Source organism: Corythoichthys intestinalis, chromosome 10 (genome assembly GCF_030265065.1).
Source record: "Corythoichthys intestinalis isolate RoL2023-P3 chromosome 10, ASM3026506v1, whole genome shotgun sequence".
In the NCBI taxonomy this organism is placed as follows: domain Eukaryota; kingdom Metazoa; phylum Chordata; class Actinopteri; order Syngnathiformes; family Syngnathidae; genus Corythoichthys; species Corythoichthys intestinalis.
This window is the reverse complement of record NC_080404.1, coordinates 25,252,056-25,272,685: the sequence shown is the minus strand read 5'-3', so window position 1 is coordinate 25,272,685 and position 20,630 is coordinate 25,252,056. Positions and strand designations below refer to the sequence as shown.

At 38.9% G+C, this 20,630-nt stretch overlaps 1 protein-coding gene across 1 annotated transcript in view; it reads left to right on the top strand.

The window, feature by feature from the left end:
- LOC130922623 (protein kinase C epsilon type-like) overlaps nt 1–20,630 on the top strand; it is a 72,550-nt gene that overhangs the window by 23,018 nt on the left and 28,902 nt on the right. The window contains exons 3-10 of the mRNA XM_057847507.1: nt 4,426–4,594; nt 4,751–4,785; nt 4,851–4,939; nt 7,170–7,302; nt 7,376–7,533; nt 9,055–9,148; nt 9,226–9,413; nt 9,479–9,652. Coding sequence (XP_057703490.1) covers nt 4,426–4,594; nt 4,751–4,785; nt 4,851–4,939; nt 7,170–7,302; nt 7,376–7,533; nt 9,055–9,148; nt 9,226–9,413; nt 9,479–9,652 — 1,040 coding nt within the window. The remainder of the gene's footprint in view (nt 1–4,425; nt 4,595–4,750; nt 4,786–4,850; nt 4,940–7,169; nt 7,303–7,375; nt 7,534–9,054; nt 9,149–9,225; nt 9,414–9,478; nt 9,653–20,630) is intronic.

The window sequence follows — 20,630 nt, the reverse complement described above, 5'->3', positions numbered from 1 at the left end:
CCTAATTTTGAACCTCTATTCCCATAAATAATGTTTTATTTCCTTGTTTAAATTTCATTTTTTTATTTTCAAAAACACAAAAGGATTACATTATTAATTTTTATTTATTAAAAAAAAATACACACACACAGACGCACACACGCACACATACTGTACTGGATACGTATATTTTGAATTTAAAAAATAAAATGTGAAAAAACTGAATATGTGCCCACCCATGGACACGCTCTGCCCATCCAAAGAAAACTGGATGTAGTACTAACGGCAGTCTGGGCACCGCGTATGGTATCCCATTCATATAGTACTGATGTGTTCTAAATTTTAACCTTTGCGTTGTTACCTCCTCTTTCACCTTTAAAAAAAAAATGAAATGAAATGTTGGTTTTGTCCCTAGGGGGCGCTACACACATTTAGACATATTTTGATACATACATATATATATATATATATATATATATATATATATATGTATTTTACATTTTATCAAAGTTTTCATCAGTGTTCACCTTGCTGTTAGGTTTGGTGAGTTTTGAAGCATTCTGAGGAGGTCAAAGTAGGGCTCAAAGCGTCGGCGGGACAAAGAATGACTGCAAGGGAGCGCTACATAGTGTATTTGGAATTGTTCTTTACATGGTATCAAAGATTGCACCTGTCTTGACCTGCCTGCCGATTTTGGTGCACATTGAAGCATTCTAAGGGGGTCAAGTTGAGCTCAAAGGGGCTGCGAAACAAAGAATAACTATAATAATAACAATAAGAATAAAACTGAGGAACCACAATAGGTTACCTAAAAAAAAACATTGTCACCTGCATGTCCATACTGTTCAGTTATGGATGTGTTCTAAGTCAAATCAAATCAACTTTTATTTGCCCCCCCCCCCCCGGTAAGACCAATGCCCACCCACACCTGGTATGCTGGTAACACCACTGGCTCACATACAAAATACTGTAAATCAATTTGTGAGAAGATTTAGCAGCGACCCCATCTAAATTCCTTCTTTTTGTGTCATATTTAATTAATATTGTGCTCTGAGATTTTTTGAATGTCAATTGCCCGACTTGTGCTCTGAGTCTGACGCGTCACATCCTAAAAAAGACATTTTGTACAAACTGATCATTCGTGTGTGGCTTTAAATTGCAGTCATTTCTTCAATGTGTTTGCCCAGCTCCACATCACATGCTCGACTTGAGAGCAGCAATCAATCTATTAGCTTTTTCATACACCCCACTCACCCACACACACAAAGGACAAAGTGCCTCCTGTTGCTAAATAGGCAGTAATTCAGTAATCCTTTCTACATTGGGTCTAATTGTGTAAAATGTTCGCAAAATTTCTGCAGAAAATAGAATATCCCTTGAATAAATCTAAATGTGGTTCCACACAATGACAGAAAGACAAAGCCTTTCATACACAGGATTAACAGAATTTTATAACATTTTAAAACACGTGTTCCCCATTCCATTTTGTGCTATGCTCCCATCTAGTGTACATACATTGTAAGTGCCGTTTTATTGAAGTCTGTAAATGTAAATGTAATGAGGGCTGGGCAATTGTTTTAATTAGAGATAGACCGATTATCAGCGCCGATATTTGGAAATTTGTCGTATATCGGTATCTGCCTTTTTTTTTTTTTTTTTTTTTTTAAATGCGACCGGCAAATATGAAAAAAATCAATTAAAAAAATTCTGGGGTAATTCGGGTCAGATGCAGCAGCGCCACTCTCTCCTGCCTATGCTGTCTCCTGCACTAGTGTTCACCTCATCGTCTGATTTGTTTCATTGAAATTATAAATGGTGTTACATTTGTATTGCACCTTTCCACCCTTTTAAGGCCCTCAAATCACTTCACTCTATATATCCTTATCTCAAGGGTGTAGCATAGGCGGAGTTTGACTTTAGGGGCGGGGGGGGGGGGGGGGGGGGGGGGCACAACATGTTGATGACCCCGAAATGCAGTGACAGCAATAAAATTAACTTACAAGAATATTTATAATAATAAGTTGACAATGAGCGTTTTTTTTAATTATTTCCCTTCATTCTTGAGGGGAAATCTAAATCAGGCTGCTTAGGCAATCCTTTTCGCCAAGATCGTCAACCATTGAATACAGTATGGTATGCACGCCGGTGTCGTGCCAATGTAGTTACCCCAGTTAAAAATGGTATCCCCTAGGGCGGAGCCATATGGAGGTAGATTTGTGTCTTTATTATTCAATCAAAAAAAAAAAGTTGCTTCAATTAAAAAAAAAGTTGCTTCAATCAAAATATATATTTTTAATCCCAAAAAAGTCGCTTCAATTAAAAAAAAAAGTGTTTGAATGCAAAAATAAATTTGAGACTCCTAAAATGCATGTGAAAGCTATTTTTCTTTGAATTGTTTTTGGGATTGAAGTAACTTTTTTGATTGAAGTAAGGTTGATTTGTGTTTGGGGCACATTTTGGCAAGGACGTTTTTGACTTTATTATTCAATCAAAAGATAAGTTGCTTCAAAAAATATATATATTTTCAAAAAGAAAAATCACTTCAATCAAAAAAATAAAAATTTTTAATCATAGAAAACGTTTTTGAATGTGAAAAAATATTTGCGATTGAAAAATTTGCATTTGAACACTTAATTATTCATTGACAAAGTTTTATTTGATTGAAGCAATCCTTTTTGTGTTTGGGCCATTTGTGTTGAAATCATTCAATTCCCCAAAAAGTTGCTTCAATCCCCCAAAACATTTTCAATCAAAGAAAAAACATCATTTGAAAAATAAAATTGCCCTCCCCTATTTTTTTTGTTTTATGAAAATTATATGCAAAGCAAATGACCGTCTAAGGTGCTAGTCACAAGATCTGTTCGAAAATTAATTTTGACTCATTATAAAAATATATTTTTTGTTCATTTCATTCATTTTTGTTGCAGTTTTATTGCTTTACAACTTTCATATATATAGGAAAGTCAGTTTCATGCGATGACACTTTTCGGCCACCAGGAGGGGCCTGCCCCCCCCCCCCCCCCCCCCCTAAAATCCGCTTATGGGGTGTAGGTTTGGTCTCAACATTCAAGGGGACGATATAACAGCATAACCTGCATGTACACTTTTTGCTGGGGCTGGGACACATTTGTCACAAATATGAACCTAATTAATTGATGGTCAAAATGATCAAAGCAAAATAAATCTGTATTGGCCGAAAAAAAATTTTAATATCCCTCCTCTTCGAAGGGGCGGAGGACGGGGTATGTTGCATTTCTGTTGGTGGAGTTGTGTGCGTCTGTGGCGGGAGGACGGGCTGGGGGGGTGAAGTCATCAGCCAATCAAACGTGTGCTTGAGGGGAAGAAATGGACCTTCAAACAGTGAAAAGGGAGAAATCGAAGTCCGAATATAATGTAAATAATTCACTTAAATAATGGTAGGGTCTATTCTTTCCTTACAACATATGGGAAGACAATCTAAATTACCTATATGACTGAACTCATTATATAATGCAAATAAAGTGGCTTAAAAGTTGGTGGGGACAATTTGAGCATCCTGAAAAGTTGGTAGTGTAATGTCCCTACCGTCCCTATGCAAACCTACACCCTTGCCTCATCTGCCTACTGGTGACGCAGCACCAGGAGCAACATGTAGTTTAGTATCTTGCTCAAGGATACTTAGACGAGGCCATCAGGGCTTTCTTTTCTGTGGAAAAAAAAATCACAGATATTTATTTAACCTTTTATTCAAATTTATACGAAATGTTTCTGAGTCTAGGAAATTCATGCACTTGCGGAGGTATTCTATTTCTGTGATTTAATAAGCATGCTTTCGTCATTTCAATAAAACCCAGTGTTTTCATTATTCAGTTTTCTAACGCCAATTTTTACACTTTTACTGCAAATGTATATCGGCTCCAAAAATCGGTTATCGGCCCCTCTAACTACTAATAATCGGTATCAGTACCGGTCCCGAAAAACCCATTTTGGTTGATCTCTAGTTTTAATTGCGACTAACTGCGTGAGATTAGTTGCGATGAATCACTGTCTGTATAATAATGAATTCAAAAGTAGTAATTAGCTTTTTAATGACTTTTACATTACTATGCTGTGTTATAATTTGCAACCTTAAACTGCTGTCCTTGGGTAAATATTTTTGTATTTGTATTCTTATGTTATATTTTTATATTTACATTTTATCTTCATATTGTTTACGTAAATAACTGGCGTGACTCATCCAATTTTATGTCAAAACAATGACAAATACCGGTAAATAGTATTTTATTTTATTTATTTTATTTTATTCAATTTTTGGAAATGTGAGAATTCCGCCTAACAATAACAATGTGAATTTATTGTAAGACAACCATTCTGGCAACAAATGGGATATTTTCCCCCCTGTAAAAACCGATTCAACAGTAGAAAAAATGTGAATTGTCATACTTCACGATTTTGTGCATTTGCTAGCGACGACGGTGAGCAGTGACAATGAGGAGCGCGTCTTCCGCCAGCGGATGCGCCCCAGGAAGCGTCAGGGTGCCCTTCGTCGACGGGTCCATCAAGTCAACGGTCACAAGTTTATGGCCACCTACCTGAGGCAGCCCACCTACTGCTCGCACTGCAGGGACTTCATATGGTCGGTCGCACACACAGTCTTTGCCATTGACGCTGATAGACATTCACTGCCATCCCTCCCGCTTCACATAGATTGGACGTCAATCGCCGTCAATTGCACTGAAATGTTATGAAGGGTCTGTCATGCTCTACATGCTCTTTATTGTGTTTTCTTCAGGGGTGTGTTGGGAAAGCAGGGCTACCAGTGTCAAGGTAGGAAAGTTCTCAATGCCACCTCTTCGCAGTTCTGATGCCGGTGTCGGGCTCTTCTTGTCCAGTCTGCACGTGTGTGGTCCACAAGCGCTGCCATGAGCTCATCATCACCAAGTGTGCGGCCATGAAGAAGCAAGAGGACAAAGTGGAGGAGGTTAGAGGAAAAGCCTGTTTTTCTTCAAATTCAGTTATTCACAAACATTTGACTGCCAAAAGAATATTTGGCTGTCTGAGTACTACCAGCAAGGCCAACACTGACTCACTGACTGCCATTGACGTAGATGGAAGTCCAATCCATTGCGACAGGGAGGGATGGCAGTGATCATTCACTAAAACATTTAAAACCTTTTAAAAAAATAAAATAATAAGTTATATAAGTTTTAAATACATGTTTTTAATTAAAAATACAAGAGAATATTGACAGTTGTATATCTTTTTTATATTTAAAATATATACAGTGGGGCAAATAAGTATTTAGTCAACCACCAATTGTGCAAGTTCTCCTACTTGAAAAGATTAGAGAGGCCTGTAATTGTCAACTTGGGTAAACCTCAACCATGAGAGACAGAATGTGGGGAAAAAAAAACAGAAAATCACATTGTTTGATTTTTAAATAATTTATTTGCAAATTAGAGTGGAAAATAAGTTTTTGGTCACCTACAAACAAGCAAGATTTCTGTCCGTCAAAGGGGTCTAACTTCTTCTAACAAGGTCTAACGAGGTTCCACTTGTTACCTGTATTAATGGCACCTGTTTTAACTCATTATCGGTATAAAAGACACCTGTCAGTCACACTCCAAACTCCACTATGGCCAAGACCTGCACCAGGTTGGGAAGACTGAATCTGCAATAGGTAAAACGCTTGGTGTAAAGAAATCAACTGTGGGAGCAATTATTAGAAAATGGAAGACTTACAAGACCACTGATAATCTCCCTCGATCTGGGGCTCCTTGCAAGATCTCAACCCGTGGCGTCAAAATGCTAACAAGAACAGTGAGCAAAAATCCCACAAACACACGGGGGGACCTAGTGAATGACCTAAAGAGATCTGGGACCACAGTAACAAAGGCTACTATCAGTAACAAAATGCACCTCCAGGGACTCAAATCCTGCACTGCCAGACGTGTCCCCCTGCATAAGAAAGTACACATCCAGGCCCATCTGCGGTTCGAGTGCATTTGGATGATCCAGAAGAGGACTGGGAGAATGTGTTATGGTCAGTTGAAACCAAAATAGAACTTTTTGGTACAAACATAGGTTCTCGTGTTTGGAGAAGAAAGAATACTGAATTGCAGCCGAAGAACACCATACCCACTGTGAAGCATGTGGGTGGAAACATCATGCTTTGGGGCTATTTTTCTGCAAATGGACCAGGACGACTGATCTGTGTAAAGGAAAGAATGAATGGGGCCATGTATCAAGAGTGTGAGTGAAAATCTCCTTCCATCAGCAAGGGCATTGAAGATGAGACGTGGCTGGGTCTTTTGGCATGACAATGATTCCAAACACACAGCCAGGGCAACAAAGGAGTGGCTTCGTAAGAAGGATTTCAAGGTCCTGGAGTGGCCTAACCAGTCTCCAGATCGCCACCCCATAGAAAATCTGTGGAGGGAGTTGAAAGTCCATGTTGCCCAACGACAGCCCCAAAACATCACTGCTCTAGAGGAGATCTGCATGGACGAATGGGTCAAAATACCAGCAACAATGTTTGAAAAGCTTATGAAGAGTTATTGGCCTCCGTTATTGCCAACAAAGGGTACATAACAAAGTATTGAGATGAACTTTTGGTATTGACCAAATACTTATTTTCCACCATGATTTGCAAATAAATTCTTTATAAATCAAACAATGTGATTTTCTGTTTTTTTTTCCCTTTCCACATTCTGTCTCTCATGGTTGAGGTTTACCCATGTTGACAATTACAGGCCTCTCTAATATTTTCAAGTGGGAGAACTTGCACAATTATTGGTTGACTAAGTACTCATTTGCCCCTCTGTACCAATATTGATTGATCAATGCCAGTTCTAATAAATTGGACGTCCATCGCCATCAGTGCAGGCAATAAGTTAAAATACGTTGTTTTTTTAGGCCAAAATGTTCAGAAAAATGGCAGAGGCTTTAGTTATTCTATAAGCCACTATTTGAGCATTAAAAACGGCACAATTTTTGAAAGAATACATGAAATGGTAATGGATTTAAGGCTTGAGTTAAATTGTACTACAGTCAAAAGTTGTCTTTGCTCCTAAATATTTGAGAAAAAAATATATCTTAAACATTCAACGTGAATTTTCTGTAGTTGACGTTCAATTCAACGGAACTGTACTTGAATGAAAAAATTCAGTCAATACCGTGATGGGTCGCTTTGATATATATCTGTCTTTTAGACGGTGGCCTCACAAAGGTTCAGCGTCAACCTACCACACAAGTTCCGAATCCACAACTTCAAAGTTCTCACCTTCTGCGACCACTGCGGTTCGCTGCTGTGGGGGCTGCTCAGGCAAGGCCTGCAGTGCAAAGGTAGCGTTTCAGCACGTGCTCGCTTTTGACTCCTCGTTCCGAAGCTGAGAAAATATCTGTTTGGGTATGTCAGTGTGTAAGGTGAACGTCCACAGGCGCTGTGAGAGCAACGTGGCACCCAACTGCGGCGTGGACGCGCGCGGCATCGCTAAAGTTCTCTCCGATCTTGGGGTCACGCCGGACAAGATCTCCAACAGCGCGCAGAGGCGGAAAAAGTCTGTGCATCCGCAGGTTTGCAGCACCAAAAAAAAAAAAGGGGAAACCTTTATTCGTACATTGGAAAATTGAAAATGAACATCATGTGGTGGTCTTCAACTAGTTGGGTACCAGTGACTGCCCTAGACGTCCAAACCATTTGGACTGGAAGGAGCCAATGAATGAATGCTGTCAGTGTGTTATCATAATGCTAGTATACAACGGAGGGCGACAGTGACACGTTAATTAAAATTAGCATTATGTGGCAGTGTTTAACTTTTCTGTCATTGACGGCATTAGAATTCCAATCCATTTTGACTGGGAATGTTTAATTGATCGCCGCCAACCCTCCCAGTCCTAATGGATTGGACTTCCAGCGCTGTCAATCTCAATGAAACACAGTGATTCAATTGAAACACAGTGATTCAATGCCAACCATCCCAGTTCAAATCTATTGGACGTTTATCCTCATCAATGACAGCCAATTTTAAATTATGAAATAACATTAATTGCCTTTTGAACAGAAGGAAGGTTGTTGTTTCAGATTTTTAAGGGGTAATATGCCAAATTCATTGTCAAGTTAAAAGTTAAATCAGATCATTTTTAAAGCAACTGGTTTGTCTATCAGTGTCAGTGGTAGTCCCCGGGTTACGAACGAGTTCAGTTCCTATGCTGATGACATAACCCGAATTTCCATGTAAATCGAAATTAATCCATTTAGTAAATCTCAAAGTAACTATCCAAAAAGTCAGAAAGTATTGTATTTTGTTTAATGACGAAGGATACACTGCCCTCTGGTGGCAGCGTTGGGACTGGCTGGACTGTCGCCTTGTATGACTGAGAAGCAGACTCAGACGTCTGACATGGATAAAGGATTGCTGCGCTCTGGTTTGGCCTGCATAAGGCTGTACGTTGTTTCAGCTAATATACGTATGTTTATCTATGCATTCGCAATTATGTTTACAGCTACAGTTTGTGGCGTTACATGGGAACGATTTGCTATGAGAATTGTTAATACATTAGCATTCGTAACATTTAAGATAGCAAAATTTTGTTAGACAAATTAGGCTAACTTAATCTATTAAATTTCCATATTGATCAGACTAGATGTACATTTGAACACCAATTGTCTTGTGTCAAGTGTTTTATTGTTAAAATGCGTGTTGTTTTGAACATGCTGGTAAGTGTACATATGTGTGTTACAGCTTTACAAATTGTCAAAAGTGAAGGAAATAAAAAGCTTCAAAAAGCACAATTGCCTTGGTGGCTGTCTGTAAAGCTGAACAACTTCACGTTTTGTGAGGACAGAACAGTAAGCATTTAAAAAAATAAGATACTGTGTGAGGTACAATAAGGTACTGTTTATGCGACAAAAAAAAAAAAAAAAGACAGGAGACAAAATGGCGAACGAAACTCTTGTGTCGTAAAGTCGAAATCTCTTAAATCGAGTACGTCGTAACCCGGGGACTACCTTTAGTTAAAAAATGAAAATCAAAACCAAACTAAAATCAAATAAATACATGCCCTCAAAAAGTTAACACTATCATTTGTGAACAGCTTCCTCAGGTCGACGACCCCGATCGGCTTCCCGATTTACCTCAGACCGAAGAAGACCGCTCCAGGTCGGCCCCTACGTCTCCGTGTGACCCAGGTCGGTACCGACTGACGGGCACCACTGAAGAAACCCACTATCCACTCACCCCCCCCCCCCCCCCCCCCCTTTCACAGATGCGAAGGAACTGGAGTACATCCGGAAAGCATTGTCCTTCGACCACCGCGGCCAGGAGTCGTCGTCGCTCTCCTCGGAAATGCGGGAAAACGGCGAGGTCAAAGGTCACACTGCTGCCGAGCGTCAAAAAATTGACCTGAAAGATTTTGTTTTCATCAAAGTTTTGGGGAAAGGAAGTTTTGGAAAGGTAAGCCTGACATTATTGGTTTAAAGTCTAAGGTCAAAAGTTAAATATCTGGCTCGTTTGCGGAGGTGATGCTGGCGGAGCGCAAGGGCAGCGATGATGTTTACGCCGTCAAAGTTCTGAAGAAGGACGTCATCCTGCAGGACGACGACGTGGACTGTACGCTGACCGAAAAGCGTGTTCTGGCGCTGGCGCGAAAACATCCCTACTTGACACAGCTGCACTGCTGCTTCCAGACCAAAGTAAGAGCGCTTGCACTTGCAGTAGCATATAACGCCTGGTGAGGGCGCTAAATAGCTACAGGGTCAAGGCTAATAATTTTGACTCATGGACACACTTTTCCATGCAATTGTATGAGAAAGTAAACCCATTGAACTCACACGTTTGTTCATTTGCCCCTCTCAGTCAAAATGAATTGGACGCCTAGTGGCACTTACACTTCATTTATTGGTAAATATTCTTGTATTTATTTAAAAAAACAAGTAAATAAATCTTTAAATAAACAGTTAATATTTTCTTATCAATTTTAATTTATTTTATTTATTTACTTTACATTCATTTATTCGTGCCATATATGTATATAGAGGGAGTCTTCTATGAGTTCAGTTCCTCTGCCCAAGCTGGATTTCACTGTCAAAGTTGCAATTTAAGTCAAAATATGTTGTCTAAATTTTTAAAAAATACATTCAAATAAAAACAATGAGATGCTGTACTTACCACTGAGGGCTGGATGGAGAAGAAGGAAGGGAGGCTTTACACCTGCAAAGTGCTGGTTGTGTGACCGTACCCTCAGCACCACCCTGAATTCCGCCCCTGGATTGGGGAGCTATTGCTATCATTGACAGCCAATGAGTTAATCATAGACTTCACCATCAGTTGACAAGACTGCTCCCACAAACATTGTACCACGCCTTCCCGTTGGGGTCCGACCCAGGCAGAGCATTTGGCTTTCACTGTGATAAACACAAACATACGCTGCATTCAAACGCCGGATTTAGGTGGAAAAAGGACAAACGTTTTACTGTATACAAGCAGGTAGGAGTGTGTCGAGTGATTTGGTCGAGGATTCAAGGTAATTATTATATAAAATAGCCCCATTCATTCACTTTGAAATGTTGTGAAGAAAAATGTATGGAAAAAGTTAGCTTTAGTAACTTTAGCTCGAAATATTTATGTAAAATAAATGATAACTGCCTGGTTTTCTTCTTGTAACCAATAAAATGGACTGTTCTATGTTTATAACTATAGAAATTCAGGGATGTACGCATTTATTTACAAGAATTTTCAACTTAAAAAGCTCTTTGTTTTGTGATGGCCGCTACATTGGAGTTACACAATAGCCTAATGTTAGCTCGATATATTTACGTAAAATGAATGATAACTGCTGGTTTTTTTGCTCTTAACCAAGAATCTAGACTGTTCTATGTTCATATCTAGAGGAATACATGGACGCAAGCATTTATTTTAAAAAATTCAACTTAAAAAGCTCTTTGTTTTATGATGGCCGCCATTTTGTATCCATACACAGTAGCGTAAGTTTACTTTCAAATGATGTGGTAATTTTCAGCCAACTGCCCGTTTTTTGACAAAAAAATAGTAATTTAGACAATTCTGCGTCCATACAAAAAAATGAGCCTTTTACGTGTTTTATTTTATGTAACATTTCAATCTAAAAATGATGAGGGGCAGATAGCCAGCAAGACATGCCTCCGTATTGAGGCAATGGTAGCATCGGAATTCAACCTAAATAAGTTGTGATTGTATATAGCGAAATGCAAATTTGGCTTTTCTTGAGCAAAACTAAGATGATTCCGCATGCTTTCCTTGAGTATTAAGTTTCTGATGTAAAAATTGAGTAATTTTTTGGCTGTGGAAAACTTGCACTAAATGAAAAAAAAAATTAAGTTGATTCCGCATGCTTTCCTCGAGTATTAAGTTTCTGATGTAAAAATTGAGTAATTTTTGGGCGGTTGAAAACTCGCACTAAATAAAAAAAAATTAAGTTGCTATTTTGGGCAATAACTTGTATTGCTATTGATCCTGAAAATATCGGTGATTATCTCTGCATTTGGTGATTTTTGTGCATCAAGTGTAAAATTTGAGAATTTATAGCCACTTCAAGTTTTGTTATACTTGTATAAAAAAAAATTTGGATTGTTCAGGAACGACTTTGAATTTTTTGTTGGGCTGTCAAAATTATTGCGTTAATGGGCGTTAATTAATTTTTTAAAATTAATCACGTTAAAATATTTGACGCAATTAACGCACATGCCCCGCTCAAACAGATTAAAATGACAGCACAGTGAAATGTCATCTCGTTGTGTTTTTTGGAGTTTTGTTGCCCTCTGCTGGCACTTGGGTGCGACTGATTTTATAGGCTTCAGCACCCATGAACATTGTGTAAGTAATTATTGACATCAACAATGGTAGGCTACTAGTTTATTTTTTGATTGAAAATTTTACAAATTTTATTAAAACGAAAACATTAAGAGGGGTTTTAATATAAAATTTCTATAACTTGTACTAAGATTTATTTTTTAAGAACTACAAGTCTTTCTATCCATGGATCGCTTTAACAGAATGTTAATAATGTTAATGCCATCTTGTTGATTTATTGTTATAATAAACATATACAGTACTTATGTACCGTATGTTGAATGTACGTATATATCCATCTTGTGTCTTATCTTTCCATTCCAACAATAATTTACAGAAAAATATGGCATATTTTATTGATGGTTTGAATTGCGATTAAATACGATTAATTATTTTTTTAGCTGTAATTAACGCGATTAAAAATTTTAATCGTTTGACACCCCTAATTTTTTTATGTCGCTGTTCATGGAGACTCATATATGCCTAAGAGATGCCTGTTTTAATTTTAGGTCGCTAGCAGCTTTGGTTTTGAAAATATTTGAATTATAAGTTTTTGAAAATAGGCCTCCTACGTATCGGCCCAGAGCCCGTGTCCCTTCAACTGATAGTGAAGTCTATGAGTTAATATTGTAATCTGAGTAAATTGACTTCTGAGCTGTTACATCATCATAAGCTGAAGAAAATGCACACTAAGCCCTCTTTTGATTGCAGTCGCCATCCGTCGTCAACTTGTACTTGGGGGCCACTGGAAGGGCGCCGGCACGCACAGCCACTTCCTGTGGCTGATGTATGTTTTGTCTAGTGTATGTTGCATAAGTGTTCCCGCTGGGGAATGTATACATGCATTACATATGTGCTGGTGCGCCCGAGGTAAGTCTTTTCATTTGCATCCAAGCCTGACCTCGCCGAGACATTGGAACAGGTGCCTTCGCTCGTCACATAAAGCCGGAAAGTACAAGTGGTAATAAGTCATATGCGAGTCAGGCTGTGCATGCTCACGTTTCAGTGCCAATGACGGCACTAAAAATCCAATCCATTTTGACTGGGAGGGGCGAATGACCGTTCCAGTCAAAATGGATTGGACATCTAGCGCTGTCCATGGGAGCCAATGAATGAAATGTTAGGTAAGGTTATAGACTTCATAATATATTGACGTGACACATTCCCCATTCACTGCATCACGCCTTCCCGAAGTTGTCTGTCCCACACTCTGCTTCATTTATTAGCAGTCAGTCACATGCAGCGATGTAACGCTGGATTTAGGTTGAAAAAGTACGAAAGCTGTACTGCATACAAACAGGAAGGATTGTCTCAGGAGTGATTTGTTCGAGGATTCAAGGTAATTATTATATTTTTCCTACCATGCATGCATTTTGAAACGTTGTGAAAAAAAAAAAAAATTGGAGGAATTAGCCTCTACAGCATTGGCATTATACTTCGCAATATTTACGTAAAATAACTGCTAACTGCTGTTTTTTTGCTTTTAACCAATAATTGAAACTGTTTTACGTCCATATCTATAAAGACTTCAGGGATTTAATCATTTATTCACAAGAGTTTTAACGCAAAGAGCTCTTTGTAGTACTAAGTGGGCCGCCACAGTGACTTAAAGACTAGCAGCACATTCGACATACAGTATTTATGTAAAATAAATGCTAACTGCCCTTTAAAAAAAAATTTTTTTTTGCTTTTACCCAAGGATCGAGACTGCTTTATGTCCATATTTATAAAGAATTCAGGGATTTCAGCACTTACAAGAATTTTCAACAGAAAAAGCTCTTTGTTTACATATGGCGGCCGCTAATTTGCTTACTGACTAGCATCATAGTTCACAATATTTACATAAAATAAATGCTAACTGCACGTTTTTTTTTTTTGCTTTTAACCAAGAATCGAGACTGATTTACGTCCATATCTATAAAGAATACAGGGATTGAAGCATTTATTCACAAGAATTTTCAATGGAAAAATCTCTTTATCTGGTATTTGGCGACTGCTAATTTGCTTACTGACTAGCATCATAGTTCGCAATATTAATGTAAAATAAATGCTAACTGCACATTTTTTTTGGCTTTTAACTAAGAATCGAGACTGTTTTCCGTCCATATATATAAAGAATTCAGGGATTCAGCATTAATTCGTGTTTCCACAGCTTTGACGGAGATAGGTCCCATATGAATAGGTGCTGCGCACCGTGTGCCGTCAATACATTATGAAGTCAATGGTAAGGTTAAAAAAAAAAAACATAAATCATGCATGAAAGGGTTATAGTCCATTGAGATGGTTTGTCTGAGGTCAAATACTTAGATGAGTGCCTTGTTTATTTTCTGGGAAGGTTCTGGAACACTGCAAGATGGCGTCTCCAGTGTTATGTCGCTCACACAACAAACACAAACAATGCGCACATGCTGGGTGGGCGACCGGGAGGTCACATGACACGTTTGTTTACATGTTTGCTCATGCCCGTCCAGTCGCCATCACACCACATGAACACACTCGCACACACACACGCACGCTGGCTTCAGACAAAGGGATTCCGGCCGCTTATGTAACATCTTTGATGCTTATCATGTGTAGAACGTGGACCCGCCTACTTGCCATTTCTCCATGTGATCACAATAAACACAGAGACACTGCACACACTATACATTCACACGCACACTTGCTGGTTTTGACGTCTTACGTAACGTCTGCTCGGCCCAATTATTGTTTTCTAATCCAGTTGAAATGAGATCCCATCGCATTCCTCAACACGCTTTTGGAAACTTGGGAATCAAACACACACACAGTTGGCTCCTGAACTTTAGTCATACTTGACCGTAAAAATAATTTAAACTCCCCAAAAGTTGTGCTAATTTAAAATCAGGGACAGTGGACATCTACTCAAAAGTTATCATTAGCGTAACTCACCATGTCACAGAGTATATGTTGTTGTAGTTAGTAAAAGAGGGAAATTAATATTGAAATCACCAAGTGACTGCAATTATTGTCCAATCCATTTCGACTGGGAAGGACTGGAAGCGATGGTCAATGAATGTTCATTCGCTGCCAGCCTCCTACTTCAAATGGATTGTACGTCTATGGCTGTCAATGGCAGCCAATGTGTTAATATTCAGTAGTCTAACATTTTGTCTCCATTCCCGTGGTGGAATGCAGGCCACCGCTACCGTTGCGTAACCGTATTTACATTTCTGGGCTGTAATTAGGCCGATAAGGAGAAGCGGCGCGATGCCACAGTTGATTGCGTGGAGGAAGAGGAGGAGGAACAATGAGGGAGGAAGACATCTGATGGGCGGTGACAGGAAGTCCAACAAAAAACAATGGAGTCATGTCACAAAATGTCCACCATAAAGGACAACTACATTAATAAAAATGTTTCTAAAAACTCTTCTATTCTGTCCTGTGGCAGAACAAATGTGAACAGAGTCCGGGTGCAATGAGCTTAAACGGCCCATTCCCCGAGTGGATTACGGGGTGTGCTCGGGGACAATTATTCGTTGGCCCCTCAAGATGATGATCCAGTATGTGAGTGTGTGTGTATGTGCAAGTGGGGTGCAAGTGGAAATTTTTCTGCCGGCCTCTACAACAGGCCAAGCGAGGGTCTGCCAGAGATATTGTACCCCTTAAAACTATTAGTATATTTCAGCTCCGCACATCATCTTAACTTTTTGGTTGACCCTCACCTCATCAAACCACACCCACTTTACACCCACAAACCGTGCCCTTTACAGCAGGGGTCCCCAACCGCCAGGCCGCGGACCGGTATCGGTCTGTAGCGCATTTGCTACCGGGCCGCACAGAAATAATAATTTATTAAGGACTGCATTCTGGCCAAATTAAGTTTGGCGTGTGCCCCTTAACACACCAACATCGCTGTCTACTCTAGATATAATACTACAGGATAGAATGTTGTCATAGAAATCCATTGATTGGACTGCTAGCAGTACATCTTGTTTTATATATGGCAGAAAACACAGGCAAGACTGATAAAGCAGTTTCTGCTCTTGCACCCCGCTTTAAATGAAACTGCTGTATTTTAAGATAAAACAACTGTTGTATTTGATAGAACAATATGTCTATATGCTGCCATAGCAGATTCATGGCACATGAAGCCCCCAAACTATTTTTAATTTGTCCGTTTTACCCTGAAAACCCCCGTTTACAGACGTTGTGCAACCGCTTTTGTTTCAACCCAGCCATAAAACGAAGATAATTAATTATATTTTATATTCCAAATGTCTGTCGTTTTTAGCTTAGAATCATTCATTGATGTCTCATATTTTGGTTTAAAAAAAAAAAACACTTAAAAAAATTATTCACTCACATATTTTAAACTTTTAAACAAATTATGTCACAATGAAAAAAGTGGCGTCTGTAAAAAAGTCATGGATATCTACCTCATAACTATCGCTTAATTGTATTTTTTTTATTACTGTCGCATTTTCCCCAATATGTTAGATAATAAATAATTGATCCAACCAAAAAAAATGTTGAAAAAAAAAAACGTAAATATATGAAAAAGAAAATCTCGACTACTCCTTGATGTCTGCGATTTCTGCATCGCGACCCTTGTTATATTACCATGTTTCACCCCAAAAATCCCCCAAAAATCCAACTGTGGCCATTCACAGCTGTGTCTTTACACTCAGTGATACATGCTACATGGAGTTTTTGGATCAAAACAAAGTAAGTACACGATAATATCTCGTTAAAGTCATGGCTTCTGTAATTCTGTTCTCGCGTGCTCTCACCTCCAGATAGGGTTTTGTTGTTTGAAAAAATTTTTTTTTTTAAAATGGCCTCCTGCTCAAAATTTTTCTTCCCCCAGAAAATTGAGATTTTAAATTTTCCAATAATGTATCACACATGCATATCGGACAATTTTGAAAGTTGGCTAAATTGGGGGTCTCAGAGCGGAAGTCACCTGAGTTTTTTCCGCCATATCTATGTGCGCTTGTCCTCGATAATGATAGATGACGTAGGGCGGGAGCATCACATTTGTTCCCGGAAATAATTAGACCCCACACTAGAATGACTGAAAAACAGACATCTTTGGACAGATTTTTTTACGGGGAAAACTGCACCTGACGAGCCAGAAGATTACAACTACAACTACTACAACCTCGAAGAAAACAAAATCAATGCTACTTCCCAATCACTAAAGACCCACGAAGTGCGAATGAGTGGATTCGTGACCCGTATGTGAATAAACTGAGTTATTCGAGCATGTCTGTGCAACAGGAATATCAGCTAGTAGAGATCGCAAATCACGGCGACCTTAAATGTACATTTGATGATTGACTTTAAACCCCCCCCCCCCCGCCAAATAATAAAGAAATGAAATAAAAATGATGGTAGCTATTATAGTTTTTGAATTTGAGAATTTGAACCCCTTTTTGAATCAATGAATAGCATCCATCCATTGGAACAATTTATGAAAAACCTCCATTTTCTACCACCTTTGTTGACCTGTGTTGTTTCTTTACTTGGTCAAATTGTCCCATTAGTTGCTATGGTGACACTCATCGTCACCAACCCGCGCAAGAGGCGCACATCTGTCAGAACGATTGGTTTCTCCTCTCTGTGTGTATTGTGTGTCTTTAAAAGCAGGAAGTGGAAATAGTTTGTTTAAATGCGCTCCCCATTCCCGACTTCAGGAGCCGCCCAATTAAACGCGAATAAACATTTCCGAGAGTGTCATTAAAATGTACATAAACAACTTCCTGCTGCACAAATATTCATATTGTTTATATGATTATTTAAATTATGAGGAAGAGTTAAAAGCAGTGAAATCCAATTTGGCATGGAGTACAAAGCCAGCTCGCTGAGGTCACTTGGCAGCCGCACAATCAAAAATGTGTCATGTGACCTCGTGTCAAACAAAAACAAAAATGTGGAATTGCTGCCCTATTTTTATCGGAACGTGGCCAACTGTTAGCGCTCATCCCGCCGAGATGATTTCGGCCAGGGTAACGTTGGATCACAATTTTATCCTTTAAAAAAATAATCGTACTCGATAAAGCCAAAGTCATGGCATTTTTTTTACAATGTCTAGTAGTGACACATTTAATTTTACAGGAGAAAGATGATTGGATCCCACATGATTAGACGTCTGTCATTGTCAGTGGCACTGAAAGAGTTAAGAGGCTCAAAAACTCGTCATTCAACAACCTTTCAATAAAGCTGAAAGTTGATTAGTTGTCGATTAATCAAGGCAGCCCGAATTTAAACATTTAAACAATTTACAGTGTACACCGTACATATCCGTACCGATACGGCACTAAAATGATGTCATTGGTATCGGCAAGTACTAAGAAATGTAATTTTCGAAATCTAGTTAAAATTGTTGGTCTCCCTATCCAATATGGCCGCCATGACACACAGCGCTGTGAAAAGATGATGCTAGACATCCAATCGTATGGCGTCCGCTCATCATCCTGATGTGAATTTCATTGAGATTATCACTTGTAGATGTCCGTTCAAATGGATGGACTGCTATTAACGTCAATGGGAGCCACTGAGTAAATAGCAGATGCTTTGACATTGATAAAATAATCTTCAATTGAGAAATAAGGTAGTTATGACTTAATTTTAACGTCAATGCATTGACTTTGATGGGAATGTCAACCTACCAACATACCTTAAGGCGACCATGTTGGTAGATCGACAATAAAAGGTTTCCATGCCTCTGCAGTGGATTGAAATGAGTTTATCACTAGTTGATGTCCAATCCATTCAAAGTGGGAGGGCTGGCAGCAAACGATCATTCGCTGCTAGAACTTCCACTTCGAATGGAATGGACGTCTAACGCTGTCAGTGGCAGACAGTGAAATAAGCAGTGGCTGACCAAGCCATGTTTGCACTTACTTAGCATTCAAAAGAGTGTAATAATTTAGTATTATTTATATTTTATATGTATATATAATTAAAAAAAATATATGGTATCGGTACACCATCGGCATCAGTTAATAACACACAGAATCGGTATCAGGAGCTGTGTAAGACCGAGCCATGTACGCAATTACTTTGAATTCAAGTGAGTATTCACTAATTTAGTTATATATATTAGGGCTGTCAAAAGATTTAAATTTATAATCGATTTAATTACAGCTTAAAAATTAATTAATCGTAATTAATCGCAATTCAAACCATCTATAAAATATGCCATATTTTTCTGTAAATTATTGTTGGAATGGAAAGATAAGACACAAGACGGATATATACATTCAACATACGGTACATGAGTACTGTATTTGTTTATTATAAGAATAAATCAACAAGATGGCATTAACATTATTAACATTCTGTTAAAGCGATCCATGGATAGAAAGACTTGTAGTTCTTAAAAGATAAATGTTAGTTCAAGTTATAGAAATTTTATATTAAAACCCCTCTTAATGTTTTTGTTTTAATAAAATTCATAAAATTGTCAATCAAAAAATAAACTAGTAGCTCGCCATTGTTGATGTCAATAATTACACAATGCTCATGTGGTGCTGAAACCCATAAAATCAGTCGCACCCAAGCGACAGCAGAGGGTGATAAAACACCAAAAAACACAAGTAACAAGTGGACATTACACTGTGCACACACACACACATCTGTTTGAGCGGGGGCATGTGCGTTAAATGCGTCAAATATTTTAACATGATTAATTTAAATAATTACCGCCCGTGAACGTGATAATTTTGACAGCCCTAATATAAAAAAAAATTTTTTTTAATTGTCGTCTCGCCCACCCGGGCGGTATGGTCTCTCCTTTCAAGCTCGGGTCCTCTACCAGAGACCTGGGAGCTTGAGGGCCCTGCGCAGGATCTTAGCTGTCCCTAGGATTGCGTTCTTCTGAATGGAGACGTCGGACGTTGTTCCTGGTATCTGTTGGAGCCATGCACCCAGCTTGGGGGTTACTGCCCCTAGTGCCACTAGTGTGTACAGAAAAAGTGATCAAATCTGCTGGGTCAAAAATATACATACATGGATCTGAAAAAGCGAATCATTGACTTGAACAAGTCAGGAAAGTCACTTAGAGCCATTTCAAAGCAGCTGCAGGTCCCAAGAGCAACAGTGCAAACAATTGTTTGTAAGTATAAAGTGCATGGCACTGTTTTGTCACTGCCACGATCAGGAAGAAAACGCAAGCTATCACCTGGTACTGAGAGAAAATTGGTCAGGAGGGTGAAGATTCAACCGAGAATCACCAAAAAGCAGATCTGCCAAGAATTAGAAGCCTTTAACCCAAAGTACACCATGCCTACCGTCAAGCACGGTGGTGGTAGTATTATGCTGTGGGGCTGTTTTGCTGCCAATGGAACTGGTGCTTTACAGAGAGTAAATGGGATAATGAAGAAGGAGGATTACCTTCAAATTCTTCAAGATAACCTAACGTCATCAGCCCGAAGATTGGGTCTTGGGCGCAGTTGGGTGTTCCAATAGGACAATGACCCCAAACACACACCAAAAGTGGTAATGGAATGGCTAAATATGGCTAGAATTGAGGTTTTTGAATGGCCTTCCCAAAGTCCTGACTTAAACCCCATTGAGAACTTGTGCACAATGCTGAAGAAACAAGTCCATGTCAGAAAACCATGAAATTTAACTGAACTGCACCAATTCTGTCAAGAGGAGTGGTCAAAGATTCAACCAGAAGCTTGCCAGAAGCTTGTGGATGGCTACCAAAAGCGCCTAATTGAAGTGAAAATGGCCAAGGGACATGTTACCAAATATTAGCGCTGCTGTATGTATATTTTTGACCCAGCAGATTTGATCGCTTTTTTCTGTTCACCCATAATAAAGTCATAAAAGAACCAAACTTCATGAATGCTTTTGTGACAAAGAAGTATCTGT